Source organism: Pseudorca crassidens, chromosome 1 (genome assembly GCF_039906515.1).
Source record: "Pseudorca crassidens isolate mPseCra1 chromosome 1, mPseCra1.hap1, whole genome shotgun sequence".
NCBI classification, from domain to species: domain Eukaryota; kingdom Metazoa; phylum Chordata; class Mammalia; order Artiodactyla; family Delphinidae; genus Pseudorca; species Pseudorca crassidens.
The window spans coordinates 109,706,819-109,728,301 of record NC_090296.1 but is presented as its reverse complement, the minus strand read 5'-3'; the positions used below and the strand labels follow the sequence as shown (position 1 = coordinate 109,728,301).

General features: G+C 43.7%; 1 protein-coding gene across 2 annotated transcripts in view; it reads left to right on the top strand.

The window, feature by feature from the left end:
* The window catches only part of LOC137230217 (nuclear receptor ROR-alpha-like), a 46,493-nt gene that overhangs the window by 6,750 nt on the left and 18,260 nt on the right, over positions 1-21,483 (top strand). Inside the window, exon 2 of one of the 2 annotated variants that reach the window (XM_067749111.1) lies at positions 13,249-13,308. The exons of the other annotated variant lie outside the window; for it this stretch is intronic. Within the exon in view, the coding sequence (XP_067605212.1) occupies positions 13,249-13,308 (60 nt within the window). The remainder of the gene's footprint in view (positions 1-13,248; positions 13,309-21,483) is intronic. 2 annotated transcript variants of the gene reach the window in all.

Below are 21,483 nucleotides of genomic sequence, written 5' to 3'. Positions count from 1 at the left end.
GGAAGACTTTCAAGAATGTCAATAAAGAACAGTTAGATTTCTCCAGAGGAGACTCTCTCTCTCCAAGCTTAGGCCCTTGTTCACTGGACCAGTGTGGAAAGCATCCCAGGTACTACAGTCAGAGACTGACTTTCTCAAGACCGTCCCACCTGATTTAATGGTAGTCTGTGGTTATCTTATATCTTTTTTTTTTTAACATCTTTATTTGAGCATTATTGCTTTACAATGGTGTGTTAGTTTCTGCTTTATAACAAAGTGAATCAGCTATACGTATACATATATCCCCATATCTCCTCCCTCTTGCGTCTCCCTCCCACCCTCCCTATCCCACCCCTCTAGGTGGTCACAAAGCACCGAGCTGATCTCCCTGTGCTATGTGGCTGCTTCCCACTAGCTATCTGTTTTACATTTGGTAGTGTACATATGTCCATGCCACTCTCTCCCTTCGTCCCAGCTTACCCTTCCCCCTCCCCATGTCCTCAAGTCTATTCTCTACGTCTGCATCTTTATTTCTGTCCTGCCCCTAGGTTCTTCAGAACCATTTTTTTTTAGACTCCATATATATGTGTTAGCATACGGTTATGTGTTTTTCTCTTTCTGACTTACTTCACTCTGTATGACAGACTCTAGGTCGATGTACCTCACTACAAATAACTGAGTTATCTTATGATATCTTTGATATCCTAGTGTTGGAAATTCAGCTTGGGAGTCTTGGTGTTCTTTTGTGACAGCCTTATTATTATTATTATCATTATTTTACTTTCGGAGTAAAGACATAAAGGAGATTGTCTAAAGAAATCCTTAGAAAAGTGGAGTAGGGCATGATGACGAATAAAGGTACCATAGCCATGGGTTAGGCAGGCTCCATTTCGTCTCTGGCTTTTACATGCTAATGTGAAAAGGAATTACAGGTAACAATTCCCTTGTGTTGGTGGAAGAACAATCTTTTTTTTCCTAACAGATGTTTATGGCCTCCACTGACACATCATTATTACAAACTGTCTTATCCCATTACGTGCTGTGGCACGTTGACAATGGCACGGCCCTGTGGTTTTCCAGTGAGTATCTTGTCCACAGAAGGTGCCCTTCGTGGCCCTGTCTGCAGGACCCACCACAGTGGAGAGGACAGGTTTTCCCACACCCTGGAAGGTGCTGGAGGCCTCCAGGCTGTCCCAGGTAGTTTCTACACCCTTGTTGCTTTCCCTGGAGCTCAATCAGAGGCTGGAAATGGATAGGAATAATCAAGGTGTAGAGGATTTATAGTCATCCAGCCTCCAATGATCTCTAACAGCGTGGTTGGGCATTTGAGTTTTGATCATGAACTACCGTAAAGTTTTTTGAAACAATTAGGAAGTTCCTACATCTGTGAACAGACCATAATAGATAAAACTCTTCCTGGGTACCAGGAAGGGTACCACTTGGTACAGGATTCTCACGCCTGTGAAGGAGGCAGTGCACTGTTAAAAATACCTAGCTTACTTCGGGGGAGGATTTGGCTGAATACTGATGAAGTTTATGAAATATGAATGTTGTGCAGTTGCTGTACGTAAGTGGTAGGCGTGTGTGAAAGAAGTAAAAAGCAATAAAATGGTGTATAAATGACACTGAAACTTGATGGACTTGTATACGTGACAAGAATGGTGATGTTCGGGTCTGTGCCTAATGGGGGAGAATCAAGTGGCTTAAAATCTATATGTCAGACTCTGAATGTGGGACTAAAAATTACAGCATATAGAGTCATTTGACTTATGTTATAAGCGAAGAATGCTACCAAGGATAAACAGGCAGGTTGCAAAGAAGAGAGGTGAAACAGAATGGGGGGAAAACAGGAGAGACCAACACTTGAATTTATAATGAGGTATGGTAATCACTGTTTAAAATAATCCAGACTATTAACAGCTGTGCTGCTAGGTAGAGAATTCGTTATAGCCAAACAAAAGGCATCACTATGAATTTTAGGTTGGGTGGGAGAAATCCTCTTGGTCCCCAAAGCATAAAGGCATGGACTCAGAAGCAGCGCTGCACACGTAATTTTTTCTGTCTTATCCTGATTAATTGACAGCCGACTGTATGCCTGTTTCCTGAAGGTGACTTTACAATCTCCAGACACAGACATTTCTCTCAGAACTGGAGTGAAGGAAGGAGAGCCACATGCTAAAGTGTGTTTTACTGGGTGAAGTACTGGGGGGGAAAGATAAGAGTGGTGGAATAGGGGAAGGGGGTCGTGCATACAGAGATTAAGGATGCTGCCTGTGGGGGGCTGGGGAGCGGGGGCTGTGAGTGAAGGAAGGGAATCTCTAGAGGGAAGGAGATTCCCATGCAAAAGAGGATGAAATTAGCAGTGACTCTGAAATGGCTGGGAATGTGCCTTTCTAAGTTTAAATTATCTTTAACGAGGACGACGAACAGAGGAAAAGTTGGCACTTTGAGAAGTTATGATGAACTTGTTGAGAATGCCAACTGACAAAGGCAGGTAAGGGAATATTTGGAGAAACAGAGCAAGAACAGGTGTTAAGGGAAATGGCTGGCGTGTTTATTGACTCATCCAGTTAGTTTTAAAGAAACCCGAAGAAATGGACAAGGATGGAGAAAAGACAACCCGATATGATTCTGCCCTTCCAGAAGCAAAGAGGCCTATATAATCCCATATGATCAACGCCAGTCATGGGGAGGAGTGACTGCTTAGAAGTTAATGGATTTTCAACAGACAAATGGCGGAAGAAACGGGTACATGTCGCAATTCTCTTCAATAAACTGCATTGCTTTTCATTTTCACTGTACACTTATAAAGCCAGTGGATGGTAAAAAGGCCACGGTAACAATACAGCATGTACTCCCAGGAACGTTTGTGTGATAGGGATATTATATCTGGAAGTACAGAGCACCTGGGAGGGTGAACTGCCCATAACTCTCAATTGTGCAGGTAATGAAGCAGGGGGAAAGCAAAGGCAAATGAAATCCTTTGATAATCAAAGACGATGCTTCTTCTAGTGAGAGTATTAGTTGACTGATGATGAGAAGGATGAAATTGCTGGAGCTGTATTTTACCGTTTCTGGCACCGTGACCCACTTTGGATGAGCATGTTTCTACAGAAAGTGCATGAAGAGTGGTGAGCTGCTTAAACTTTCTCGAGGCTCCCCAAAAGAATCAGGAGAACTGAATGTACCCCTGAAAGGGCTCTAGAAAATTCAAAAGCTCGCTTTCTAATCTTGAGCTTGGGGGTGTACATTAGATATGTAGGGCTCACTCATGAGGCTGCCATGGGTCATGTTTTATTAGACTAAAGCCTGTTAGAGCCAGAAGAGGCCTTAAGAACCATCTAGCCTACACCCCACCCCCCATTTAAACTGGTACCCACAGAGATCAGAATGTGCCTGAGGTCCCATTCCTAGTAGGTAGCAAGGCTGTGACCAGAACACAGGTCTTCTCCCTCCCTAACCATGTTCTTTCCACTTGAGTGCTATGTCAGGATGCTCAGAAGTTCCAGCAAGTTCTTGTCCACCGGGAGACACCCCCACGCCCCGCCCCGAGGCTATTACATTATGTACGCAGGTCAGCCCAGCCTTAGGTGGTAGATATGTATGAAAGTAACTTTGTTTTGGCTGTGCCTCAACAGTAGAACATTATCAGTATTATTATATTTTAATCCCACCGGGCATTTTTATTATTCATTAAAAATTAGCCGGTGAGCTTGCGGCTCTGCCAGTAAAGCCATTCGAAAGAATAGTGAAAATTGTGCCTGTGTCTCCTGCTCTGACTTGGTAGAAAGTAAAATACAGGACATAGAGTGGGGCATCCAGTACTTGGAGCCCTTATGTTTGCTGGAGCTAGAGGCAGCCAGCTCTAGCTGTGCAGTGGGGGAGGGTTACCTCTCAGCAGCTGTCCTCTTTCATCGAGGCAGAGGGTTTAAGGCTATGTCTTTTATACGGATGCTCCTGAGCAAGTCTGTGAATGGAATAGTATGTAGCCAGTAAAAATCATGTTGTAGTGGAAGCTGCTTGGGATCTACCACTTAGTGAAAAGTCATGGCTTTCATAGTAGTGTGCAGGGAATGGGATATTTTAATAAAAACCATAGTGTGTGTGTGCACGCGTGTGTGTGTGTGTATATGTATGTATATATTAACATGGGCCCACGTGTACCTAAATGATGAAGTGAAAAAGTGGTCAACTCTGGATGGTGGGATTATCTTTGAGTTTCTCTTTCTCTGTGCCTTTCTGTATTTTCTGAGTTTCCTGCATTATGCATGTATTATTTTTATAACTGGAAAAAATAAATCTTATTTTTTTTTCAAAAAAGATTGTATGTTGTGAAACTGAGAGGCCACTTTGAAGGAACTGATCTGAACTTAGTACGTTACACAGAATTTCTTGATGTTTCAGGATGGGCCAAGTTTACTGGCCCAAAGAGCAGTACCTTTGACAGTCATATTTAGCCAGGAAAACAAGGGTCATTCAGCTTGGATATGAAAACAAGTGTCCTAATATTGGAATTTTTCCCTCTAGTGCAGTGTCTTTATTATGGGTTTATTATGAGAAAAACATAATATATTGTAAGCCAGTGTACACACACACAGTAAACTTTTCACATAGAATGTCCATTACCTGCAATGCACTGTTATTTTTGCTCTATTATTTAAAGACAAAATACAAGTCATGAGCCACCAAATTGGTTTCATGATCTATTTATGGGCTGCTCCTCGAAGTTGAAAACCACTGTCCTGGGCATGAGGTAGAAGCAGCCTTTCTGTGGGCTGTGGCCTGGAGGTGGGAGGAGAGGAGGGAGGGAGGGAGGGAGGGAGGGAGGGAGGGTTTCCACAGTAACTGAGGTCGCACTCCAGGTGTTACTCATTATAGTTTCAAGGAAGAGTTGGGGGAGGGAAAATAAGGTAAATGCTTATTATTTGTAATCATTCGCTATCTTTGTGCCACTTTTAGCACATGCTCATCAATAGCGTGTTCCGTTTAGACAGACGTGCATCTGCCTAGTTTGGCTTAGCATGTAAATTCTGGGATCCCCTTTGCCTGGAGCTGTCATCACTGTGTACAGGCACGAGGGTGGCATTGTTTCAGTCAACAAATACTTACTGAGCACCTTCTCTGTGCTGGGCACTGTGCTAGGCTCTGGGGATAAAGCAGCGGACAAGAGAAGTCAGATCCCTGCCTTCCTGGATCCTACATTCTCGTGGTGGCATCTCAGTGTAGCCCATTGTCTGGGTCGCCTTTGACCAGACACTCCTGAGGGTTCTCCTCCACATGTTTCTTGAACTTAGCCTCTTTTTACCTCTATTCCTTGTATGGTCCCTCCCCCTCCCCCTTCTCTTCTTCCCCATCCCATCTCCCATCTTATGTCCAATCTCTTTGCTTCTTGAGATCCTACAATCGTTTCGGCTTCAGATAAGACTCACCCCATCCTTCCTGCAGTTCTCAAGCCCCGTGTCTTTTACAGTGGTCAGGCACATGGGCCTTACTCATTCAATCAGCATGTGGCCTCTTCCTTCGCCAGGTTCCCTTACACTATCTTCTAGTGTTATTTCCTGGGCAGGAGTCTAGTCCCCACAAGAAGACGAGCTCCATGGTTTATTCTTTCACCCCTGCACAGCGCCTTGCAAAAAGTTGGTGCTCATTAACTGTGCAGATCGTCTCTCCCACGTTGCCCTGCAGAGCTGTTTGCTGCCTCAAAAGATTCAGCTCTGCACCTCCTAACTCTGCAAGTGCAGTTTCTACTTGCTTCTACTTCCAACTGGGCCTTGGGTTTGGACCCAGCCACCCTTGTTTGTCCCACTTCTGTCTCTCGTGGATCCACCAATCCTCCCCTCCATAGCAGGTTCAGGCCTGCTCCAGTCTTGAGCAACTCAGACCAAGGCTAGACGTGTTGGGAAACAGCATATGTGGCTGGTACGAGCCTGCTGGGAGTGAGGCCCAGGTGTGCTGTGTGCTAGCTGTGTGACCTTAGGTAAGTTCATTCACCACTCAGTCTGCTTCTTATGTCACCTGAAAACCGGGGATGTTTATGATGCCGGCTTCCCACGGTACTTGAGAAGCTCACCTGTGAGGATGCCTGTGCAGCAGCTGGCGGGATGCCCAGCACACATTCAGTGTCGCTCCAGTGTTGGTGGTGATGGCGGAGCACACCCAGGAGCAGGGGGCCCTTTGGCCATATCTCCCCTCTCTCCTCTTCAGGTCTGCAGCTCCCTTTGCTTCCAGCATTCCTCCTTTGTTCTGATTGGTTGCTCTGTGAAATAAGCAAGAGTCCCAGGGCATCTGAGTCTTTCCGTTTAACTACCAGTTCTCTTTCCTGAACTGGATCCTATCCCAGTCCCTCAGCTCCGCTGCCACAGGCTAGATCCTGCCAAGTGCAGGCGAATCACTTAAGTTCAACCCCATCAGCCCCTTGTTGGGCTTCCCTGAGGTTACACCCCACACCTTCAGCTGAGCCAGAAGAGGGCCTCATGTCTGCCTGCTCCCTTCCCCCACCCTCACTATTCCTGTAGTACCGCTGGCTGCCCCCTCCAGCCATCTAGGCTGAGGGAGTGCCCTCCTTCCCACTCTGCTGGGTGCTCTCTCATGCCTCATTCCTCAGCAACCCATCTTTGCTTGCCCTCCCTCCCCCCTTAGTCACTTTCTCCTCCCTGCCAAAAAAAATCACAGTGGAGAAGCTTGTCTTCGAGGGTTCCATTCAACTTGCTCTACATTAATGCTCCACTATGGTGACCCACCGCTGAGTCTTTCACTTGTAATGTAATCTAATAATTTACATGCACTTTGCAAGCAATACTCTCAGAGACTCACAACCTGCTTGAAATCACTCTGCTGTTACAGTATTTGAGCTGATGAGAGAGCAGCACGAGAAAGAGTAGTTATTGGTACTACAATGGTATTGGGTAAATCTGGGAAAATAATGTTAGCCCAAGGTGAGGGTGTGCCGATGGATTATAATAGCCTTCCTTAGAGAATCATTTAAACTTGCTAAGGGTCTTTGATTTTTGGATTGTAATTGGACTAGGCTAGGTCAAAGTATTATAGGGATAGAAGCATAGGAAGCTAGAGGAAGTGAGCTAGGCGTGGAATCCCATCTTCCTGGGATGCTGTGAAAATGTTTTTGTTTTGATATACTGTATGACTTTTACAGAATTAATTGGCACTGTGATTAGGTTGTTTTATTTCTTCACTCAAACATGTTGGAAGCCGATCCTAATATGCAGTAGTAATGAAAATAGAGTAATGCTGTAATAATAGTGCCATTGTAAAGTGAATTACACCATTAAGCATCTATTTTGTCTAACTTGTATTGTGATGGTGTGAGTGATACACACACGTGCAGACTTAGAGTAGCTGGTCTTTAAGAAACAGACTCTAGCTGAGAAGCCCCAATCCTATATAATATTGAACAGTCAGTGAATGAAAATAAACCATTGTTCAGTGAAAAAGTGAATTTTTATGTATTTAAATATAAATGTATACAAGCACAAACACATAAACACACACAGGCACAAATATTGTACCAGTCAGGCAGATCAAGAAGAAGATATATGACTGGCATTAAAATGCTTGCCTGTGTTGCCTTTTTAACAAATTGGTTGGCCTGCCTTGGGACAGGTATCAGTTACGGCAGGCCAAGTCAATAATAGTATCAAGGGTAGGGTTTGAAAACAAGGCTTCGTGTATTTGTTTCAACCTTTTCATCCTTATTATGTCTGGGAGCCTCTATTAATTGACATGTTTCAAGTTGGGAAAGAAGCATTAATGGCCCAGAAACTCTGGTCATTTTATTTTGTCATTTGTCTCCCAAGGAAGGACATTGGCCAAACAACTTCTACCACAGCAGAAGGAGAGAGGCATATTTTTACGCCTTAAGTCATAAGCTAACCCTAGAGCAGAAACAGGATCTGAGAAGGCGGCATCAGATGTGGCTGCTCCCAGTGGGGCATGTGAATTAAAAAGTCCCAGGATGAATTACACTTTGCTTTGGTTCCAGTGACTTTATCCCTGAACCTTCAGGAGAATTGGCATCAGTGGGGTAGTTTGGCAGTAAATGTGCATGGGTTTCCAGCCATTTCCAGGGAGGTCCTGAAGACTTACCTGGTTAATCTCCAGGCTGGATTGCCGCCTCCAAGACCTCCTCTCCATGTTTTCGTGCAGAGGCCATCTGGAAGGGATTTTGTTGGTCATCTCCATCTCTCACCTGCCCTCACTCCAGGATCTTGCTTCTGCAGCATTGTCAGTCAGTACCACCACCTGGTAATCTGAAACCCCAGAAAGACCTCATCCAAAGAGTTGAGATTTTATGTACTTTAGAATATATCTAACTTTCATATATATATAATGCTGGCTCTGATGACCAGAATATCAAAAGCAAATTTTCTTCATAAACAACTGTGTGCTTTCCGTATCTCAGGTCAACAATGTTGATTTTTTAAACTCCGTGAGCATTTGAGGAAAGAGTACACAGCATCCATGCCTGGCATCTGGATTAAGAATATATTTAGTGGAGAAATTTTATTGCAAACCTCGGTGAAAAAATATCAATATCACATTGTGCCCAATAAAACATTATAATGAAAATTACCATGGTGTTTGACAACATCCTGGTATTAATTGGTCTTGTCCATTGTTATTTCTTAGTAGCAAACACACTCTGGTTTTATCGCTCATTAGTTACAGTCTTTATTGAAGTCACCTTTTGCTGCTTCAGCTCTGTTTATCTTCTTATTGGTCTCAGTTCCTGGAGGACAGCGTTGTAGATTGTCTTGAGTTTTCTGTCCCACATCTCTGCCTCTTACTTTGTCGTTCAGTGAATGCCCTCAGGATGCCAGTGACGGTACAGGTTAGAATCAATATGTGAAAGATGAGCCAGCTGAGGGAAAACTGGGATGAGGCAAGAAAATCTAATATTCTTCGAAAGCTTCGGTGTTTAAAGGTGATGCAATATATTGCCTCCTTTCATTGACACATCACGTATTAATTGAGCACTTACTATGTGCCACATCCCCTGTTGGTCAGTGGAGGTACAGAGTTAAATTAAGGGAAGAATCGATAGGCAGGAAAGACACATTAACAAGTAATTTCAAAAAAATATGGAGCGTGCTATAATAGAGATATTTACAAAATGTATAGTGCACAGAAGAGGGAGGAAACATTTCATGAGGAGTCAGGGAAAGCTCACTGAATGGGCATCTCTGCCTAATTTTTGGAAAAATGGGGAGTGATTTGCTTAGAGGGCAGAAAGTGAGAGGGCATTCTGGGCCAGGGTTCATGAAGTGCAAGTTCATGGCACATTCAGGTAGGGTGAATGAGGTGGAGCCTGGCCTAAGCATAGACTATGTGGGCAGGACTAGGAGATGAAGCTGGAGAAAGAAGACAGGGGCCAGGCAAAGCATTTTGGACCTTTTCCCAGGACAAAATTTTGAGCAAGTGAAAAATATCTGATTTCTTTTTGGTAAAGTACTTAAGCGTAAGTATGTTGAGGTTGGGGTGGAGGATTGACGGTGATAAGGAGCCAAGTTAGGAGATCTCTGTGGTGCTTCTGGAGAGACGTACTGCAGGCTGGGACTGGAATGCGGTGAGGAGGTGGGCTCTGAGGGAGCATTTCCCGGGGGGTGCAATTGGAGGTGCATGGTAGACGTTCCGACAGGAGTCAGCCCCAGAGTTGGGTGGAATTATTGACTGGGACAGTTTGGGGTGTGACGTGAAGAGGGGAGATGGCAGGGGTTCCATTTTGGATGGGCTGAGTTGGAGGTGCCGGGGAAGTATCTGGAAATGTAGGTCTGGCAGGGAGCATGTGACAGTATGGCGCCTTTGGGATTAGGAAAACCAGTCTTTTAGCCAGGGCCTGGAGCTCAGGCGGGACCGCCGGGCTGGAGATATTACGAAGCAGCAGTTATGACAGGGGACTGGCAGGTGAAATTTTTACACAGGACATGTTCCTGGATTTTAAAGTGAAATCAGGAGAAAATAAGCCTAAGGTCCAGGTGGGTCTGGCTAAGAAAGTTAAGAGGATGGATTGGTGCAGTGACAGAGAAAAGCATCTCAGAAAACTGGCTTTGGACCTGGATATCTTACATTTACTAGAGGCACACACACACAGAACAAACCAAGAATGTCTTTAAATTCAGAGTGAGGTTTTAATACGCTTTGCTGCTTCGGGTTGCATTTGAGTTTTATCTGCTTGGGTGGTGGTCTTGTTCCCAACAAGTCTAATTGATGATTGTAGAGTTGTTGCCCTTTTTTTTTAAACTTTCTACACGGTCCAGCATTGATTTATCCTGTCTCTAAAGGGAATCTGCCTCACACTTGACAGAACCTCAGGGTTGGGAGAAGTGGAATGCATAGTAGCTGTGGAGAGCCACATTGCCCTGGGAGAAAGGCTTTGTGGGAGAGAAGGTTGAAAGAGGGTCTTGAGAAAGGGTGTGAGATCTTCAAAGGATGGGTCTAGCCATGGGAAACTAAAGGGAAAAAACTTTTTTTTTAATTGACCAGGAAGAGACAAAGAAATGCACAAGTGTTCGTTGGTGGGCTGGTGGTGATAATGTTGATAATGATTCTAGTGGGGTCGCTATTCTGCATGTTTGCAGCCCTTACTGTTTGCAAGGAGCTTTCCAGTATTCAGTAGCATCTGGAGGCCCTGGAAAGAAGTTGATACTGTTGCAGGCCACAGAGTGACTAAAGAATAAAGAAGTGTCGTGTAATTAGGGAGACCTGTTGACTTGAAACAACTCCAGTGAGTGTGACAGGAGGGGCTTAGCCTGTTGGAAGGGCCCTCTCTTTGCCTTGTGACGTGGTGGCCGAGCTCCTATTGTTTTTCAGTGAGCCCTGACTAAACACTTTCCCCGCAGGTACGCTGCTAATATGTCACATGAATTATTTGTGTTATCTCCGTGCTGTGAAATTAGAGGTCTCTCCCCACAGTGCGATACGCAGATTAACGCGAAAGCCTGTTTTGTGTGGTATGGGGGAAACCAGGCACATATCAGGGAACTGTTTTGTGTGTGTTTGATCTGACAGTGGGGAGGCCTTGGGACGCCAGTGTCTTCTAAGACTCGAAAGCTGAGCTCCGGCTGGAGTTTTCTTCAAAGAGGTTTAAATTTTATCCGTTGGCACTTCTGAGGAGGGGAAAGAAGGTTTGGAGTGGGTGATTCTGTGATGATTCTTTTCTTGCTGCTGTTTTCTTCTCGGTCTTTTTAACTTTGCAGAAAGCCCTTCCAGTTCTACGGTCAGACCCTGTTCAGGACGTTGGTGGCCAAACAGTCCCCTTTTGTTCAGTGAGCGTCCTATTTTTGTTGCTCTTGAAAGGTGCCCTTTGGGACAGCGGAGCCTTTCTTTGGGCTGTTTAGAATCAAGGCCTGAAGAAATCTAAACAGAAATCATTCTCAGCCCGGGCCAAGTGTCTCCTTTGCTTAGCGAGGCTAAGCTAACCCACACAAGATGAAATCTAACCAGCTGGTTACCTGAGAACCACCTTGGGGAGTTCTCCAGCCTGACTTCTTGCTTTGGCCACCATCCCAAGAGCCAGGGAAAGCTGAGGGTCATGGCCTTTCTGTGCAGAGATGCAGAAAGAGAGTTCCGGCTCCTAGTGAAGAAGCATAGGTTGGGTTATGTTTTAAAGGGTCCAGTGTCGGCTTGCGGACAGTTGAGGCTCTATAAGGATCCTGAGAGGAAATAGCTCAGAGTAGATATTTATGATCATTAGCTTAGTTGTCTTAGAGTGGTGCAGTTTTTTCCCTTTATTGCTCAAGCTTTCAGTGAGTTCATTTTATTCCATTTACTTACTTTTTTTTTTTCGAAGAAAAAAGTATCCGTAGCTTTAGCCCACCTCACATATTTCTGTTATTTGCAGTTCTGCCTTTTTCTTTCACAAACTAGGTAAACTGAGTTATTTGAGAAAATTAGGGCATATATAGGATTTGATAGTTTAGAGGTTGTGCAGTTTGAGGTTATTTTATTTGCTTCTGTTATAACAGGTATGAGGTTAGGCTCTGTGATTTGAAACAGAATCTTTATTCCTGCCCCAAAGATCCTCTGGTTTAGGGCTCACAGACCTCATTGCACAAGTACTGCCTTCAGTTTTGGAATTTTTCTTTCCACTTTAGGTATCGCATGGGTCAATCAGGTGGAATAGGGGAAGAGTTTTGGGCTTTGTTAGAGAAAGACTGGCTAGACAAGTTTGATCCCTCGGGGCAGTTTGGAACCTTCTTGAGCATGAGGTCATTGATATATTTAAATTCTGAGCTTCCACTCGTACTGGTCAGTGAAGCTCTGTCCCTCCTCATTAACTGTATATTTTCCTCTGTGTTTCCAGAGGAGGAGACACCTGCCTGTCTGGGGAACCCCAGCATCCTGGGAGTGTCCATCCATCTGGCCCCTGGGTATACAGACAACTGAAAAGTGAAGCGGTTTGGAGATGGGCATTGTTTTAAAGCTAAAGTCATATATTTCAGAAAGTTAAGGACTGGTTCTGTGACAGGGAAGTTGAGCTAAATATGCAGTTCTATTTTAATTTTCACTTTATGCCAAGGCGAAAGCATTGGTAGATAGGCTATAAATGTATAAGTAAGTCACTGCAAGAATAGCCCCTTGCAAAATGCAGATTTAGGAAGGCTAAATATTTTCTCACATACTTTAATGCACATGTATAACTAACCTCTGATTGAGTTCCTGAGAAAGGGATGTTGTATAACCACTTAACCTTGATCACCGTATTGAATTGTACAGCGGTCTGCAAAACTGTAATGGAAGTATTTGGTTGTCTTAGCTTAGGCTGCAGTGACAAAATACCATAGACTGGGTGGCTTAAACCACATTTATTTTCTTATGGTTCTGGAGCCTGGGAAGTTCAGACCCAGGTGCTGGCAGATTTGGTTCTTAACGAGGGCCGTCTTCCTGGCTTACCAATGGGCGTCTTTTTACTGTATCCTCATGATGGAGAGAAGTTCTGGTGTCTCTTCCTCTTCTTATAAGGGCACTAATCCCAATGGGGACCCCACCCTCATGACCTCATCTAAACCTGTTTACCTCCCAAAGATCTCACCTCCTGATATCATTACAAGGGGCAGCGGTTATGGCTTCAACATATGAATTTGGGAGGGGGCAGGGACACATACATATAGTCTGTAATGTTGGTTGACACTTACCGCTTTCTAATAATTTTCAGAGTGGTCGATTTGTCTCCAAAAAGTTGTTTAAAATTCTTAACTTGCTCATTTGTTTGTTTAAACAGAATCCGATTTTTCTGTGTATGTTTTATCGTAGGCATGGCTGTGTCTCATCATATTCCTGTACTGTTTGAAAGCTACAGTAGTAAAGCCCAAGGTAATTAAGGCTGTGGTATCATTGTTTTAAATTAGTGTGGGTGATTTTTTTAATGTAATTCAACGACAAATTCCTTCCTATTCTGCATAATTGGATCACATGTTAATTTTGTGGCAAATAAAGATCTATTTTACATTTCTATTAGAAAGACAAGCCCCTGTGGCTAGGTCTGAATTTGGATGTTTGCTGTTGGTGGTACTGAAGCAGTGAGCCTTTTAGAGTCGATTCAGCTTCTAAAAAAAACGCATCTGTGACTCTTTTGGGTAAGGAAAGCGTTTTCAATCTAAAGGTCATAAACAGGCATAGGTTTCACGTAAAAACAAATACTGAGAGGACAAGAAAATGAAATATACAAGCACTAATGCAAGCAGAGAATAACTAATTTATGGGTTATCCAGTATGTTCTATATTCCCCAAAACATTGACCTTTGACTCAAGCACATCTGTTTGTGAATGGTTATCTGTATGATTAATGCCTTGGGAGTTTGCATGAAGCAAAATAATAAAGATAAGTTGTGAGTAGTGCACTAGACCAGTAATCAAGAGACCTGGGTTCTCATCCCAGCTTGACCATTAATCATGGAAGTGGCTTTGAGCAACTGGCTTTCACCACCACCACCTCCTCCCACCCTCCCCCAGCCCCCCAGCCCCACCTTCTTCAGGTGAGTCCCAGGTGTAGCTTACTGAGGCACTGAGCTACAAGTTCTGCCAGCTCTGACGTTCTATGACCTCGTGACTAAGACCCAAATTTTAAGTGCAACAATGAATATACATTCCTTATTTTTTCTCCCTTCTTTAAAAAAAAGAGGCATAATTTACATATCATAAAATTCACCCTTCTGAAGTATACAGGTCAATGATTTTTAGTAAATTTATACAGTTGTATAACCACCACCACGATCCAGTTGTGGAACACCTTCTGTCACCCCCAAAAGATCCCTCATGCCCAGTTGTTGTCACTACACCCTCCTATGGCCCAGTCTGAGAGTCATTCATCTACTTTCTGTCCCTGGAGATTTGCCTTTTCTGGATGTTTACTTAAATGTAATCATATAATATGTGGTCTTTTGTGTCTGACCTATTTTACTTAGTATCATGGTTTTGGAGTTCATCTATGTTGTAGCAGGTATTGTTATCTGGGTCCTTTTTATTGCTGAATCCTATTCCATTGTATGGACATACCACATTTGCTTTATCCATTCATTAGTTGATAGTTTCCTTTTTCTTCCTTTTTTGTCCTGTGGGGTACTTACTCTCATTGTAGCCTACTCCATATGGGGAAAGAACGGATCTCTCTTAGAGAAATGCTAATTCTTTATCTCATATCTTCTTTAGTAGAAGAGGCCAGAATTTTGTGTTTTAAACCACTTAAAATCTTCCAAGTTAGTGGACTGAGCTGTCTGGGTCATTGAAAATGTGATCAAACAACCATGTAGTAACTATCAGTAAATGGGAAAACACTAGCTGTGGACCCTTCTCCATGATATACGGTTAATGTTAATGTGAGGTTTCCCCATAAATGAACTTGAGTCGAAAGCTTTACCAGTGACAGCCTGCTTGTTGTTTTACACTTTGGGTGATGAAATACTTGGAAGCAAGTGTTAAGGATACTGGCCATGACTCTGATGTAATAATGTTAATTTTCAGCATTTTCCTCTGAAAGTCATCAGAATTATTATGAGCAACAACAAATCTAGAGAGGGAAATACTTGTAGAGAAATTCATTCTTCACTTTTCAGCTATGAATCACAGAGACCACTGAATATAATTGTGAAGAAAAGGTGGATAAAATGAGAGAAGCTTGAGTTAAGTATTCGGGCTGTTGATTTCTTGAAAGAGATGCCATAGGCTAGACTCTAGGGATTTTATTTGGTGTTCTTTTTGTGTTGTGAGTGAAAATGAGATGTGTATGCCATTTGGTAGGCTCTTAGCTAACAGAGGGTAGCAATTCAGTACTCTGGATGCTTCTCAAATGGTTCTCCAGTTTGGAGTTTACCTTTTTTTTTTTTTTTTTTTTTGCGGTACGCGGGCCTCTCACTATTGTGGCCTCTCACGTTGTGGAGCACAGGCTCTGGACGCGCAGGCTCAGCGGCCATGTCTCACGGGCCCAGCCACTCCACGTCATGTGGGATCTTCCCGAACCGGGGCACGAACCTGCGTCCCCTGCATCAGCAGGCAGACTCTCAACCAGTGTGCCACCAGGGAAGCCCTGGAGTTTACCTTTTGAAATGTGGCTGATCTGCAATATGTTTCTATCTTCATCTATTCCCAGGTCCATTCAATTTTCTTGGCTAGTGTGTCATGGAGGATGAAGGAGAAAGGCTACTCCCTTTGTCTTTCTCACCTCCATGGATTCATTACGTTTTGTAGCCATGCTCTAGTCTAAATCTCAGAAATTGGACCCATAAGTAGTGTATGTGTATGTGTGTGCGTGCACATGCATGTGTGTGTATGTATATGTACACACATAGATTCACACACATGTATATTCTTCCAACTGCATAATATGTCTAGGCCTCTGTAAGCCAGCAGCTTGACTCCGTTTTATTTAGCATCCTAATTATACACAGCATCAGTAATATCTTTTGGAATTTAGATATTTACTAAATTAGTAAACAGTAATACTGTTTACTATTCCCAGTGGTGGAAGTGATGTTTAGAGCATCACACCCTGCCTCTTGGATCCTGGGAAAGCTTTGCCTTGGTTGAATCCATATGGTAGGTTACTGTAGAGAAAGATAAACCAGGACATTCTTTAGTAAACCTCAGACCCCCCTTTGTGCCGGGCCTGAGCTATGGTAGCTGTGGGCAGAGAAGCCTGCCCAGGGCTGGGTGCTTCCAGGCCTTCCTAAGGATGAGCAGGCTGCATCCAGGCATGATCACATTCTTGCCCTTCGAACCACGGCTTTAAAGAGGGAAACAATTTCCTCCTCTCACGCAGGAAGGAACCAGTTAGGAGAAAAGTGTCATGTCACTTTGTGGGTGGGGTGAGGGAGGGAAGGCCGGTGGCCTGTCTTATTTGGACCCATGTTACAGTATTATCACAGTTGATCACTACTAGAAGTATTTATATATGAGTCTCTGCCTAAATCGTGAGATCCTTGAGGATAGGGATGCAGTAGAGTTACCTCTGTGTTTTCCAGTGATCCCAACACAGGGCTTTGCATACAGCAGGCACTCAGCTATCGTTTTGTGAATAAGTAGATGATGAGTAGATACTTTCCGTACAACAAACGGTATCTGTGACAATGTTAGCATTCACTGTAGGGCCTGCTACTGTTGCTGGGAGCCAAAGATAGAGAAATAAAGGACCCAGTCCCCGGCTCTCTCCCTCTCCACCTCCCTCCCTCCTCCTCTCTCCTTCCTTCCACAACCATGTATTCAGTTCTTATGCTTACCAGGCCCTGTACTAGGCATTTAGGTTATAGATATGAAATAAAATATTACCCTGTACTAGGCATTTAGGTTACAGATATGAAATAAACTATTATCTGTATCTCTAGTGAGTTTGCAAGAACAGTTACCTTGATATGTGATTTGATAAGAGTTCCTAATAGTTACGAGCTCCTACTTATTGGTCACTTACTCTGCTCCAGGCCCTGAGCACACTGAGCTCAGCTCTTAAAATTCTCTCTACCTCCCTATGAGGCAAGTATTATGATCCCCATCTTGCAGATGAGAAGACTGAGGCCTCTTGCGAGTGGCTTAGTCAGAGCCCAGGACACGGACTTCTCCTACCACAGCTCACATCCTATTCCCCTGACTGTGATAACGGTGTCTAGACAGCAGCCCTGGGGCCCCGGGGGCCTTTTTGTCTCTGTTTATGCTCCTTTCCATCTGCAGAGGTGGGAGGTTGCAGTCTCAGCGGATGGAGCTCCCTGGAGTTGTGTAGGGTCCAGCCAAGTCAGCTGACCACAGCCTCCCCTAGAGATGGTTCTTTACTCTCTCTTGCCCTCTGGCTGTTCCTGTGGTAGCTTCTTCATCGTTCTGGTTGCAGGTTTTCCTTTCATTCCTTAGGTATCCTGTTGCCCTTCCTGGGCTGGAGGTGGTCCTGCCAGAGAACTCCTTGAGATTTAACTCTTCCTCACTGCCCTGGCCGACTTCCGGCTGACTAGACAAAGCAAAACCCCGATGTTGCTGGAGGAATTCCTGCATGCAGTCCTTACAAGTAACTTTAACTGACTGCTCAGAGCAACCTGTGATTGCGGCTTGGCAGCTGCACGTGCCATAGACTGTGACTATTAAAGGTGCCGAGTTTACCACGTGCCAGGGCCTGGGAACATATCCTCAGAACCTCCCCCAGCTCCTTCAGCGCTTTGCAGCCCTAACAGGAGCTGCCAACAGAGAAGCTGCTGAACTTGGCATTGGCTGGGGCATGGTTTTATTCAGCCAGACTCTTGTGGGCTTGCCGCCCCTGGTATGGAAGCCGTCCATACAAGGAAAGTCATAATTATTACCATGGACCCTTCTCTGGTTCACTGCTTTTGCAAGAAGTGGGGAAACCCAGACTTCATAAAGTTAGTGAGACTTGCCTGGGCCCACATGTGACACGTTGGTATTTCGAGGCAGGGTTTGGCCCAGTGCAGGGCAAACAACATGAGAACAGCAACGGTGCCGACCAGCACACTGAAGTTTTTAGATTGAAAAGCCTGAACAGAATGTTCAGCTGGAGCTGGGGACATATTCCTTTCCTATTTTATCTCTGCCATAAGCCTCGGGGCTGATTGGAAAACACACCCGCCGCAGGATGTGGATAGCCAGGATTTTATGTTTATTTCTTAGACCTGCTCATGCACGGTCTCTCGGTCTCTCTTCTTCCCTCCCTCCCCCACCCCGCTGCCCCTCTCCCCCTGTTTCCCTCTTCTCTTTCTCTCCCTCCCTCCCATCTTCTCTCTCAAGCTCTTTTGGGGGAAATCTGAAAGCTGCTCCTCATGTTACTGGTGAGGAAGTATTCTTTCTCCTTATAGAACAGTGCTAACTTCCCTGACATTGACACTAGGACCCAAGTGATTTTTGCAAATGCAAATCTAATATACCTCTCCCTTGCTTAAAACCCTTCATTGAATTCCTATTGCTCTTAAAATAAAATCCACACCCTTTAACATAGCCTAAATTGGTCCCTGTCTAGCTTTCAAGCCTCATCCTGCACCTGTCTCCTCATCACCCCATCTTCCCTGCACTCACATACATACTCTGTTCTCTAGCTGTACTGAACTTTGGTGCTCAAACATGCAATACTTTTTCGCCTTCACCTGCTTTCCCTTATACCTGTGTTCTAGCCACTCCACTGATTTGCCCGTCACTCATTCATTCAGTAAGCAATTACAGAGCACCTCCCCGGTGCCAGGTACTGTTCTGAATCCTAGAGATGCAGCAGCGCAGACAGTCTTCCCTTGCTCTCATAGATTGAAATCTTCCCTTGCTAATCCTGTTCATCTGATGGACCTCAGCTTGGATTTGCTTGTTCCTGGAAGCTTTCCCTGACCTCTCTCCTCTGGGTTAGATATATTTCCTTGGCCTTTTAGATCACCTGTATTTCTACTGTCAGAGTATCTGAATCCAGAGTTTTGAGCTCTTTGAGAGCGAGGAAGTTCCTTGACCAGGGTGGCACATAGTAGGTGCTCAGTAAAAACCTGTTGAAGAAGTGAATGAAGGATGCATTTAACATGGAAGGCTCTTAGTGAGAAAAATGTTCTCCCTGCAGTCGTTTCAAGCAAAATGCATTCTCCACGTTGTCAACAAGTTGGCAGTGGCCTTTGGCCTATAGGAGGAACCAATTGTGTAGATGATGTTTTGGCTGTCAGTCAAATTGTTGCTTCTTTATAGGTAATTTGTCTTCCTGGTAATTTGTCTTCCTGGTTGCTCTTAACTTTTTCTCTGTCTTTGGTGTTCTGCAGGGTCGCTATGATATGTTTATTGTGGATTTATGTGTTCATTCTGCTCAGGATTCGGTGAGCTTATTCATTCTGATAATGCTTTCCTTCTGGAAAATTCTCAGACCTTGTCTCTTTTCTCTCTCTTTCTGAAACTCCTTTTAGATGTATGTGAGATCTCATTTCATCTTCTGTTTCTCTTCTCTTTCATACCTTTTATCTCTGTTTCTCTCTGTTCAACATTCTGGGCAATCTCCTTGCTTTTTTCTTTGAGTTCACTAACCTTCTATGTCTAATTTGCATCTAAACTGCCCATTGAATTTTTTACATGGTTATTTAATATGCATACAAGGAAATAATCGTGGCATTACCTGTGAATACTCTTCTGTACTCGTCACCCAGATCAAGACAGAGGACATTGCCTGTTCCCAAAGCTAAATGTTCTTTCGACTTCCATTGTCATAGATTAGTTTTGCTTGTATTGAGTTTTGTATGAGTGGAAACATACCAAACATATTCTTTTGTGTCACGTTCTTTGAGTTTTTAATTTTAAATGACTAACATTTGTCCTTTCTAGAAATTTTTTTCAAACTTGTCTATTTTTTGCCTTAGTGTTCTGTCACTTCATTGTTTATCCTCTTTTTTTTTTAACCTCTTTAATAATTTCGGAGTAGCTTATTCTATAGAACGTACCATAATATTCTATTATGTCAAGTTCTTATGGTGCTAATTTTTTAATTTGTATCTGATGTATAACGGATCTTTTCCTTATGTAGTTTTTGATTGCAGATTCATCTTCGATCAGAATTTTTCATCAGGGAGTCCTGTATATATGGAGCTGTAGAAGTGTTCCTATCTTACAGTACAAGGGTAGTATAAATTCAGAACCTGGATACAGTTGCATATTACATTGGTTTAGGATTTCAACTTCTTATAGGAGATTTTTTTTTTATTACCTACCTGGAATTCTCAGTAGGTGGCGAGTTTCTTTTTCGCTTCCTTTGGTCAGAGGTAGAGTTTTTGTAGGTTTCTTTCATGAAGGGGGAAATTTTTCATGGATCTCTGTTTTAGTAGTGATCTCACTTCTAGCTTTTGGCCTAGCAAGGGTACAAGGTCACGTCTCCCATCGCTGTGAGGGTGTTAGGACCCCGGCCCCTATGAGCCCTCCCCAGGGTGTGTACATATAGGGATGTGTCCCCCCTGCCCCCAACCCAGGCCATCACTGCATCATGACGTCATTACTTTTCTGGCTCTAACATTTTTGCTTTGTTTCTGGCCTCTGTGTTTCATCCTAAGTTTTGCTTCCGGTAAGCTTGTATAACAGAATACATTATGGAGGCCCACCCAGATCGCCTGAATCCAGATCTTTAGAAGGAGGACGTAAAAACGCTGTGTTTAGGAAATGCCCCAGGTGGCTATTAAAATCAGGCAAGTGTGAGACATGTTACATATGGTAATCCCTTAGGTTCTGTTTAGTCTGTGATGTTACGAGGACCTCATGTTTCTTTCTCTGTTTCTGTCCATCCTCCTTTATTTTACCTCTCACATCACAACCCTACAAAAGTGGGCATTGAAATGTCTAATCTGGATATTCAGGCAAAAATGAGTTGGTCTCATTCTATTTTGAGTTACATTAATCTTCCCTGGCCCATGGCTGGAGGAGGCCCTGTGAGACAGTGGTTCACTATTTTCTGTCTCTGTCTCATCAGAAATGTCATGATAACCCAGTGGTGTGCAAACTTCTGAAGAACAATAGAATTACTAAATACTTTAGTTAATTCAGAAATATTTCCTGGAAAAATTTGAGTTAATATGCAGGGTTTGAAGATACTTGTGCAGTTAAGTACCCACAGGACTGAATCTGACTAGAGGCAAATCACCCAATTACTGGCAGGGAATGAAATCATGTTTACAGAGAAACCTTCAGAATCCCACCTGCCCCTGTTTCATCTCTTAACCATTTTTTTAGGCTCACAGCATGATTGCATTGTTTTGGGGGCCTGATTCCAGATTTATTTCTTAGTGGGTTATTCTACCCGCCTCTCTTACCAGCCACCACGGCTACTGTGCGATATAAGAAACAGCCTGTAATTCTTTCCCTTTATTTTGAAGAAGCAGCAGGTTCATGGGTGTGGCAACAAATTCATAGAGACTTTGACATCCACAACATTTAATAAGGTTGGTCAACCTGGTCTGACCTTGCTTGGCACCTGGGTCTGAAAACAATAGCTACCCATCCTTTGGGTTTGTGCGTGGTACCTCCAAGAAATGCCTCAACTTCCAAAACAAAAACCCAAATGTA